Below are 11227 nucleotides of genomic sequence, written 5' to 3'. Positions count from 1 at the left end.
GATCAATAACCCCAGGCACAAGACCAAGAAACAAATCTATCCCTATGTAACTAACCAGTGCTGCATGAAGGCAGAACATTTGGACACTTTGAACCGTCTGTTCAAAATTCTGAACAAGCAGAACAGAGTAAATTCTATTTAACATTTTATAATAAAGATTTTCTTTTCAGATGTGAAGTTGTAATTATGGTTAACATTCACTTATTTTGGTTTGAAATGTAACCCTGTTTAATTTCCTACACCTACCTTAATTATATTTCCTCCTATTTAATATGTGCTATTCTTAAAAATAAACTCTCCTTGTTAAGTGGGATTGCAACAAATCTCATTCACTCAATGTTAGCAATTCTGTTAGTTTGATACCAATCATCACCCAACGACCCAATTCTGTGATGTGTGCTCCACTCGGATTCCTGAACTGACCCGTAGGAACTGTTGATACTCGCAATGTTTGGCTGTCGGAGTGAATTTCTGGCTGTATCTGCAGCACTTCCGGTCGGCCGCCGTGTGGTACAGGTGGACGGACGGACGGTGTGTGTAGGAGGAGGAGTAGGAGGAGGATGATCCCAGCCCTTGTGGTGCACGCTCGGAGCGCACTGCGGGCGGCCCGGGCGCTGCTCTGCCCGGATCCTCGGGCTCGGGCGTGCTGCCACCTCCGCACCCACAACGTCCCTGAGCATTTGGAGAGGAGCGCGGCGGGGGAGCTGGGTAAACCAGACATTTACTGCAACAAGTCCACGCGCTAACAGGACCCGAACCGAGATAGTAACGGACCTAGGGACAGGTAGACGGCTCCCGGCTGTGCGCTCCCTTAGTAATCAATTGGAAGGATGGTGCTTTTTTCGCCAATCAGTCTTTTAATAGCGTTAACGTTTCAGGTCGATGACCTTTCCTCAGAACTTGAAAAAGTAACCGGTTTTAAGCAAGTGTAGGGGCAGGGAAAGGGGGAGAACAGAAGAAAGAACAAAAGGGAAGGTCGGTGATAGGGTGAAAGGTACAAGAGATTAAATGACAAAAGGGATGATAATGGGATAAATGACGAAACAAAAGATGGGATTAGGTGGTGTGACTGGGAATAGCACAATCATCAAAAGTTGCCGTCTGTAGGGCCCACGACCGTCTCCATTCCATTTTCTGCACTCACCTCTACCCCCTCTGCCAAAACCACGATAGTGTTCCCCTTGTCTTCACCTTTCACTCCACCAGCCTTCACATTTAATGGATCATCCTCTGCCATTTCTGCGTGATCCCACCACCAAACACATCTTCCCCTCCCTTACGTGACACCCTGGTCCATACCTTAATCACGCTCACGGTGACCTTCCCATGCAAGCACAGAGATGCAACATCTGCCTTTTTATCTCTTCCCTTCCCACCATCCAGGGCCCTAAACACTCCTTCCAGGTGAAACAGCGATTTACTTGTACTTTCAACTTAGTATACCGTGTTCGTTGCGCTCAATGTGGTCTCCTCTACACTGGAGATGAAACGCAGATTGCGTCACAGATTTTGGAACACCTCAGTTTAGTCTGCAAGTGTGACCCCGAACTTCCAATCGCCTGTCTCTTTACTTCTCCGTCCTACTCTCACACTGACATCTCTGTCCTCGGCCTCCTACACTGTTCCAATGATGCTCAATGTGAACTTGAGGAACAGCACCTCATCTTTTGATTAAGCACTTTAGAGCCTTCCAGACTTAACATTGAGCTGAACTTATGGAAAAGACTAGAATTTATGCGGTTAACTGTGGCAGAACCAATTCTAATTTGAACACAAAGTAAAAATGTCAGGTTTCAAAATTATTTGCCACAACTAACATGCACTATGCCCGTCAGTCGTATATGCTCCAGCATTTCATATACAGCTTCATTTTAAAATTGTGCCAGTGCTTTGTCCTTCCTCCATATCACCTGTTTAGTATGGAGTAAACCTGAGTTAATTTTTTGCGTATACACCCTTTGTCAAAACTAAAATATTAAAGAATAGCGTTTAAAAGGGACAGAACAGGGAGAAAAGGAAAACACAGACAATTAACAAAAGTGATTTGTTAAATGGAAAACAGGAGATGGTTAAATGGCAGAAGGGATATCGGCATGAGACAATAGGAGACATAATGAGAAAATAAAGACACGAGAATAACAATTGTACTTATATAGCGTCTTCAACGTGGAAAAACAACCCAAGGTGCTTCAGAAGCGTAATCAGACAAAAGTTGACACTGAGACAAGAAAGGAGATATTAGAAGAGGTGACTAAAATGGGTTAGTGGTAGGTTTTAAGGAGATTCCTAAAGGAGTAGAGAGGTTTAGAAAGTGAATTCCAGAGCTTAAAATCCTGAGGATACGGCCATCAATGATAGGACAAAGGGAGTGGGGGATGCACAATTGGCCAGAAGGAATTCAGAGTTCTTGGAGGGTTGTAGGTCTGTGGAAGTTACAGACATAGAAAAGGTGAGGCCAAGGATCAGAATTTTAAATGGAAGTATTGTGGCATAGTATTGGGAGACAATGAGGATGAGTGAGCAGGACTTGGTACGGGTTAGGATATGGGCAAGTGAGTTTTGGATGAGCTGAAGTTTAGAGGGTAGGCTAGCCAGGAGGACATTAGATTAGTTGAGTCTGGAGGTGACAAAAGACATGGACGAGAGTTTCAGCGGTGGAGGGGCTGAGACGGGGCAGAGATGGGCAACGAATCAGGTGGAAGTAGGCAGTCTTTGTGATGGAGAGAGTTGGAGGCTATTGGTCTTTGTTTGATCTTAGTCGGTAGACTTGCTCTGAGTATGCTGATTTTGCTCCCGTACAGTAACATTTGCTAATGTGTTCTAACCATTTACTGAATTCTGATAAAGTCAACTAAGCTATTTCCAAGTAATGTTTCTAGGAAGTGAAGAATAATGGACTAAACATCTGAACTCTGCTTTCCATTAGGTTCTATTTACCAGCCAGTGTTTAACATTGATGATTTGGTGGCCTTATTGCGCCAGGAGAATGCCAAAGATATATGCGTTATTAAACTGCCTGTGGAAATAAAGTACACTGATTATTTTATCGTTGTGAGTGGAACTTCTGCAAGGCATTTACAAGCCATGGCACACTATGCAGTCAAAGTGGTAAGTGGTGTACTTGTGTGAATGAATTTGTTGCTATTTCAGTTGTTAATTATAATACCCAGCCCAAATCTTAAGCTTGTTTTATGATTGGGAAAGTAAATAAGTGAAAACTCACTTTCTGTAATATTCATGGTTTTGTGTTAGACCCAGAACGTAAACCTGATAAAGTTGACTTTAGATAATGAATTAAAAATACATTAAAAAAAAAGCCATCTGTTTTGCAAATTACTTATTTGATTTGCAGAAAACACATTGTAAAACTTAAATAATTGTTATTTCATTAAAATTAAACTAATTATACTGTCTACATGGTAAGTTATAACTACAACCTGAATCCCAGGATTAGATTACAGGCTGAATCTTTCCTAGTTATTTAAAGTGTATGCAGTACACAATATAATCAATATACACTTGATCTTTCCAGCACTATGACTTGTAGTATTGTGATTTAATAGTGGTGAATTCAATTATGAAAGGTCATCGATCTGAAACATTAACTCTGTTTCTCTCTCCACAGTTGCTGCCTGACCTGCTGAGTGTATCCAACATTTTTTGTTTTTATTACAGATTTTCAGCATCCGCAGTATTTTGCTTTTGAATTAAATTATGTACTTTGGAGATGCCATGCTCTGTACGTGGCCTCCATTAGACTCAGGTTTTGTGTTGGTCATTCAATGAGCTAAGGAAATCATGAACATAAACAAAGCACAAGTCAGGAGTGTGATGGAATACTCTCCACTTGCCTGGATGAGTGCAGTTCCAACAACACTTAAGAAGCTCAACACCTTCCAGGACAAAGCAGCCCGCTTGATTGGCACCCCATTCACCACCTTAAACATTCACTTCCTCCACCACCGCCGTACCGTGGCTGCAGTGTGTACCATCTTACAAGATGCACTGTAGCAACTTGCCAAGGCTTCTTCTTCACCATCTCCCAAACCCGCAGCCTCTACCACCTAGAAGGACAAGGGCAGCAGGCACATGGGAACACCACCAATTGCAAGTTCCCCTCCAAGTCACACACCATCCTGACTTGGCAATATATCACCGTTCCTTCTGTTGCTGGGTCAAAATCCTGGAACTCCCTCTCTAACAGTACTGTGGGAGTACCTTAATCACAAGGACTGCAGCAGTTCAAGAAGGCGGCTTACCACCACCTTCTCAAGGGCAACTAGGGATGAGCAATAAATGCTGACCTTACCAGCGACACCCACACATTTTCTGTTTTTTAAATTAAAAACAGAAAATACAAAAGCAAAATACTGCAGATGCTGGAAATCTAAAATAAAAACAGGAAATGCTGGAAATACTCAGCGAGTCAGGTCAGGCAGCATCTGTGGAGAGGGAAACAATTAACGTTTTAGTTCGATGACCTTTCATCAGAACTAGAAAAGGTTAGAGGTGTAACTGGTTTTAAGCGAGTGCAGGGAAAAGGGGGAGGGGAGGAGAGGAAAGAACAAAAGGGAAGGTATGTGAAAGGGTGGAAGGCAGGAGATATTAAATTACAAAAGGGAAACTTAATTGCCCTGATTAAACCAAGTTGTGGTAGGAGGGATTTAATGAACTGGCAGATTTGAAAGAACACTTCAGTTGCAAACCTTTGGCTATTGCTGAACATTTCAAATTTTATCAAGAAAATAGAAGTAGAGAGGGTCTGTTCATCAGTTTTTGGCTGAACGCAGGACGGGCAGGGGCTCTGCCATGATGCACAGTTTAAGTGCTTACGAGGAGCTCGCGGTGGCCTTGGTGGGGCCAGAAAGCCGTTTGGTCACATCCTGTGGTGTGGCCGAACCCAACCTTGAGACATGTGAGTAATGAGAAATGTGCATTGTGCAATGTGTGAATCATTAGTAAATACTGAAAATATCATAGTTATGCATGTAATGTTATGCAATTAAAATGTAATTTGATGTTATGCAATGACAATGTAATGTTATGCAATTATAATATAATCTGATATAGAATGGTGATGTACTTTAGATGTTCGAATGAGGTCATGTTAAACCTTGTGATCAGCTGTGCAAATGGGGTAATGGAAAGCATTGCAATGTTTTGAGTTCGAGAAAAATTGTAATGCAATGATTTGAATAGTTAATCGTTGTTCATCAAATTAAAGGTCAAGTGGTCGTCGAGTCAGTGGAGTCCACTACCACTGGACCGTCTCCACCATCGCAGGAGGCTGAAGAAGAAGAGGAGCCACTGCAGACTTCTGCTGCTGTGCTTCAACAGGAGGAGGAGGAGACGGAAGAAGAGATTTTTTTTTGTGGGGGTAACAACCTGCGGCCATTTCGGTTGAGATGGAAGAAGCACCGGGACCAAGTGGTGTGCAGGTGGCGACGCCAAGGCGCGTCACTTTGTAAACGCCGATCCCACGGAGGTCCGGTCAGCGTGGCGAGCAATCGCCTGCCTTGGAGGGCCAGACAGAGAGCTTGATTTCCCTGTGCAGGGAGATGGTCGCGACCTTATTCAGGGGTTCGCTGCGAACTGGAGCCAGTTTCCAGCATCCTGGAGCGAGTTCTGCCATAACTTCACCAGCTGGTCTTCTGAACAGTCACAGACTGCAAGGGAGACCTTGGAGGCTATTCGGCAACAGACAGCCACAACCAATGCACTATGGCATGTGTTGCTGGCTGGACATGGCATTGCACCCCAAGGTGTCATGTCTGCTCGCAGCGACAACCTGAGCACGCAAGCGAGTACGGAGGGCACAGTTCCTCCGGACTTGGAAGTAGAGCCTCAGGCTTACGCTTCCTCTCCGTCACCTCCACCACGACAGGAAGTCTTGAGATCCCACTCTGCACGACGGCTTAGTGTCGGTCTGCGTAGACCAAAACGGACAGGTGGGGTGCGAACACGGGGTGGGACAGGATCTGGTGGAAAACGTGGCCGCAGGTAGGGAGGGGGGATTGCTTCTCTATAATTCACTTGTTTTAAAATGTTCACTTGTTATCAATTTATTATACTCTTGTTATTGTTACTAAATTGGCCAATTGTATTTAATAATTAAATGTTCACATTATTTAACTGTTCACTTTCCATTCTTTCTGAAATGGTCACTTGTTCTTTAAAATGTTCAATTTCTTCTAACGTTTTGGGGATTTTGAGGGAAGGATGGGTTGGTGCAGGGGTATTGTTCATTATTTCTTAAAAAAATCTTTCTACAACTTTTGTTCCTTCTCTCTTATTTACATAAGTTTTACAACGTACGGTTCTTCATGCAGATTTGTTTGTTTATTCTGTTTCCCCACGGAATATCATTAAATAACTTCATTATGTAAAAGCTATTTACTAAATAATTCCAATATGAGATCTATTTAGCATAAATAAGATGATAATACCTATTTATATTCCCTGTCCCAAATTTCTGAGTACAATTGGCTTCAATTTTACTCTCTAAATAACTCAAACAATTATCCACCCTTCCTCAGAGGCTAAAAATGGCATCCATAGTGCCCATTTCTCTGTCTAAGGCCCTGAAAAAGCAACTATTTTTGAGCACTCTTTTGGGCCTTGCATCGGTCCAGCGAAGTGCATGCTGAAACTTGGGGTGGGCCTTGTGTGGGCGATCATCTCAGCGATCAAAGTGTAAACTGGGGGGCTTATTTTTCCGGTGATATTTTGGGCCTAGTTTCCATTTTTGGCTCAAAATGGACGATAGAGGTCCGTTTTGGGCCATAGATGGGCGATGTGAAGTGGAAAGTCTAGCCCTAAGAATTCAGCAGAGGACAATGGGTTTAATTAGGAGGGGGAAAATAGAATGAGAGTAAGCATTCAGAAAACATAAAAACTGACTACAAAAGCTTCTACAGATACGAGAAGAGAAAAAGATTAGTGAAGACAAATGTAGGTCCCTTAAAGTCAGAATCAGGTGAATTTATAATGGGGAAAAGAAATGGCAGACCAGTTGAACAAATACTTTGGTTCTGTCTTCACTAAGACACAAATAACCTTCCGGAAATACTAGGGGACCGAGGGTATAGCGAGAAGGAGGAACTAAAGGAAATCCTTATTAGTCAGGAAATTGTGTTAGGAAAATTGATGGGATTGAAGGCCGATAAATCCCCAGGGCCTGATAGTCTGCATCCCAGACTACTTAAGAAAGTGGCCCTAGAAATAATGGATGCATTGGTGGTAATTTTCCAACATTCTATAGACTCTGGATCAGTTCCTATGGACTGGAGGGTAGCTAATGTAACCCCACTTTTTAAAAAAGGAGGGAGAGAAACGGCATTATAAACTGGTCAGCCTGATATCGGTGGTGGGGAAAATGTTGGAATCAATTATTAAAGATGTAATAACAGCGCATTTGGAAAGCAGTGACAGGATCGGTCCAAGTCAGCATCGGTTTATGAAAGGGAAATAGTGCTTGATAAATCTAGAATTTTTTGAGGATGTAAATAGTAGAGTGGACAAGAGGGAGTCAGTGGATGTGGTGTATTTAGATTTTCAAAAGGCTGTTGACAAGGTCCCACACAAGAGATTAGTGTGCAAAATTAAAGCACATGCTACTGGGGGTAATGTATTGACGTGGATAGAGAACTGGTTGGCAGACAGGAAGCAAAGAGTAAGAATAAACAGGTCCTTTTCAGAATGGCAGGCAGTGACTAGTGGGGTACCGCAGGCTTCAGTGCTGTGACCCCAGCTATTTACAATATACATTAATGATTTAGATGAAGGAATTGAATGTAATAGTTGCAAGTTTGCAGAGAACACTAAGCTGGGTGGCAGTGTGAGCTGTGAGGAGGCTGCAGGGTGACTTGAACAGGTTAGGTGAGTGGGCAAATACATGGCAGATGCAGTATAATGTAGATAAATGTGATGTTATCCACTTTGGTAGTAAAAACAGGAAAGCAAATTATTATTTGAGTGGTGACAGATTAGTAAAAGGGGAGGTGCAACAAAACCTGGGTGTCATGGTACAGCAGGTGGTGAAGAAGGCAAATGGCATGTTGGCCTTCATAGCAAGAGGATTTGAATAAAGGAGCAGGGAGGTCTTACTATAGTTGTACAGGGCCTTGGTGAGGCCACACCTTGAATATTGTGTACAATTTGTTCTCCTAATCTGAGAAAGGACATTCTTGCCATTGAGGGAGTGCAGCGAAAGTTCACCAGGCTGATAGGACTGACATATGAAAAGACTGGATCGACTAGGCTTATATTCAATGGAATTTAGAAGAATGAGAGGGGATCTCATAGAAAATTCTGACAGGATTGGACAGGTTAGATACAAGAAGTATGTTCCCGATGTTGGAAGTCCAGAACCAGGGGTCACAGTCTAAGGATAAGGGGTAAGCCATTTAGGACCGAGATGAGGAGAAACTTCTTCACTGAGTTGTGAACCTGTGGAATTCTCTACCAGAGAAAGTTGTTGAGGCCAGTTCGTTAGATATATTCAAAAGGGAGTTGGATGTGGCCCTTACGGCTAAAGGGATCAAGGGGTATGGAGAGAAAGCAAGAATGGGGTACTGAAGTTGCATGTTCAGCCATGATCATATTGAATGGTGGTGCAGGCTCGAAAGGCCAAATGGCCTACTCCTGCACGTATGTTTTCCTGATCAAATGACTGAAATCATTTCAAGCTATAAAACAGTGAAGTTGTCGATGATGCATTTAAACCCAAGACTTCTTGAATGTGTACATGTTTAAATGCGATAGTGTACCATACGAGTGATAATGTTAATTCACTGTTTTTAGAACATTTTTAATTGGGTGGGTGTTTGTATTAGTGTTTCTTTTAAGATAACCTTATTTAGTTGGTTTTAAGGAAAAAATGGTGGCAGGATTTACAAGGATGATTCATTTATATACTGGTGCCACCGAGTTGCATTCTGAATGCAGCCACCCTCAAGATACTTTTACATTTAACATTCCGGGCACAGGAAATCAACATCCCAGATTTACATAGTTAAAACATACCACAAAAGTGTAGACCCATATTGTAATGCCTTTAAAGACAGGCTGTGCTTTTGACATCAATCATTTGGAAGTCAACAAAATAAACTTTTATATAGTAGCGTATTATATTCCTAAGAAATGTCCCAAAGCACTTCACATACAATGAATTGTTTTGAAGTGTAGCCAGTTTTAGGTAAACACAACCACTTGTGAAATTACTGAACTTACATTAGCACATAAATATTTATCAATGATTTTATCCTTCAGCAAAAGCACTTGAAGAAAGGGCAGAGTGCTCATGTCCACGTTGAAGGGAAAGATACAGATGATTGGAAGTGCGTAGATTTTGGTGAGTCCAATAAAATTTGTAACAAAATATCTCAACTCTGGCAGTTAGTTTGGATATTGATAGCTCAATTGAGCAGAATATGTAGAGCAGTGGTACTGTTGTTTGGAGCACAAGCATAATTTTTCTCCTGCAAGGAGTGAAAAATAATCTGTGTTGCTGCCTCAGGCCCAGGCCAGCATCCAGGCACAGGTTACTCAGCAAAATAATAGGTAGCTGGAAGTAATTACAGGGTCCTGTTCTGAAGGGGTTCACTAGTCAGCTATAAATTGCAGGAGCAAAGCTAGAGTGGTTTATAACAGTCAGATGAATCCCAGGATTAGATTACACTCTTGGTTTCACTTTAAGCTATGCACACACAAACTGGAACAAACTATTGAGTAATGTATAATCAAATGGTTTTAGACAGGCATTTGTTCATCTCATGTCACTTTAGTGTCAGCTATAGCTCAGTGGGTAGCACACTCACCTCTGAGTCAGAAGGTTGTGGGTTCAAGTCTCACTCCAGGGACTTGAGCACATAAACCTAGGCTGACACTCCAGTGCGGAGGGAGTGCTGCACTGTCGGAGGTGCCGTCTTTCGGCTGAGACATTAAACCGTGGCAACATCTGCTCTCTCAGGTGGACGTAAAAGATCCATGGCACTATTTCGGAGAGAAAGGGAGTTATCCCCGGTGTCCTCGCTAATATTTATCCCTCAATCAACATCACAAACAGATTATCTGGTCATTACATTGCTGTTTGTGGGAGCTTGCTGTGCGCAAATAGGCTGCTATGTTTTCCACATTACAACAGTGAACTCAAAGAACTTCATTGGCTGTAAATCACTTTGAGACATCTGGTGGTCATGAGAGGTGCTATATGAATGTAAGTCTTTAAAAAAAAAATTTGTTTTCGCTCTCTCCTTTTCCCCCTCCCTCAGGGAATATTGTAGTACATTTCATGCTACCTGAAACAAGGGAAGTCTATGAACTGGAGAAGCTGTGGACCTTGCGTGCCTATGATGATCAGTTTGTCAAGATACGCCCAGAAATTCTTCCAACAGATTTTATATATGGACCAACTGACGACGTAGACCAAAAAAAGTGATTTCATCAAAGGACTGTTTTGAAGGGATTTACATATTGAAAATGAGGAAATGATGCACATATTGGTTCAATAACCATTCAACTAAAGTAATGAAAGAGTAAAGCAATTAATTCAGTTCAGGGCAAGGGGGTTGATTATATTCAGTGTAAGGTACAGAAGGTAGTTTTATTGAATGAACTCTAGCCTGCAATAATTAAGCATATGCTGTACAGTTGTAGTTGACCTTTTTGATTAATTTTTTAATAGAACATTGCATAATGACAATATCACATGAAACCATTCTTTAAAAAAAAAAGGTAGCAGCTTGGATGTGCTTTACTATAGTTCCCTTGTTGAATGTGTTAATGAAGGAGCCAATAAGGTTCAGAAGGCATATTGCATACTATAAATTGCAATGCACAAGCCACATGTCTAGTGGACTTGAAGTGTTGAGCAGCAATGTGTATAGTGAATTATACCAAAAGAAATTGAAGCATGTTTTAAAAATAAATAGCTAAACATGTTTGCTTGTCTCTATTAACATTTGACAGATGTATAATAGCTAGTAAATAGGGCAGCACGACCATCACTTACTTATCTAACCTTGCAAACAAAGCATGCATTAGATATGGGCAGTGGTGTTGGAAAGCATTAAGGAAACTCAAGGGAGGGCAACAGGCCCCTATTATAGTAAGACTTTGGGTCCTATAGATAAAATATAAATAGGAATGCCTTATCTGGCCTAAAGAAAGTTAACAGGCAGTATTTGAGCAACAGGTTGAAGGTGCAGAAGACTAAGACTGGATGACA

General features: G+C 41.9%; 1 protein-coding gene across 1 annotated transcript; it reads left to right on the top strand.

The window, feature by feature from the left end:
• The first annotated feature begins 501 nt into the window (after nucleotides 1–501).
• Nucleotides 502–10940, top strand: malsu1 (mitochondrial assembly of ribosomal large subunit 1). The gene is made up of 4 exons (XM_070879947.1): nucleotides 502–708; nucleotides 2927–3108; nucleotides 9271–9352; nucleotides 10272–10940. The coding sequence occupies exons 1-4, from the start codon at nucleotides 561–563 to the stop codon at nucleotides 10436–10438; spliced, it is 579 nt and encodes a 192-aa protein (XP_070736048.1). The 5' UTR covers nucleotides 502–560; the 3' UTR covers nucleotides 10439–10940.
• Nucleotides 10941–11227: the final 287 nt, after the last annotated feature.

Source organism: Pristiophorus japonicus, chromosome 5 (genome assembly GCF_044704955.1).
Source record: "Pristiophorus japonicus isolate sPriJap1 chromosome 5, sPriJap1.hap1, whole genome shotgun sequence".
Classification (NCBI taxonomy): Eukaryota; Metazoa; Chordata; class Chondrichthyes; family Pristiophoridae; genus Pristiophorus; species Pristiophorus japonicus.
Note: the sequence above shows the minus strand (reverse complement) of the source record. Positions and strands in the feature narration are given on the sequence as shown.

What these genes read in the sequence shown, in the direction of transcription:
- malsu1 (XM_070879947.1), top strand. Translation starts at nt 561, where the DNA reads ATGATCCCAGCCCTTGTGGTGCACGCTCGGAGCGCACTGCGGGCGGCC. An exon ending in GAGCGCGGCGGGGGAGCTGG is followed by an intron (nt 709 to 2,926) that starts GTAAACCAGACA and finishes GCTTTCCATTAG; the next exon opens with GTTCTATTTACCAGCCAGTG. An exon ending in CACACTATGCAGTCAAAGTG is followed by an intron (nt 3,109 to 9,270) that starts GTAAGTGGTGTA and finishes TTTATCCTTCAG; the next exon opens with CAAAAGCACTTGAAGAAAGG.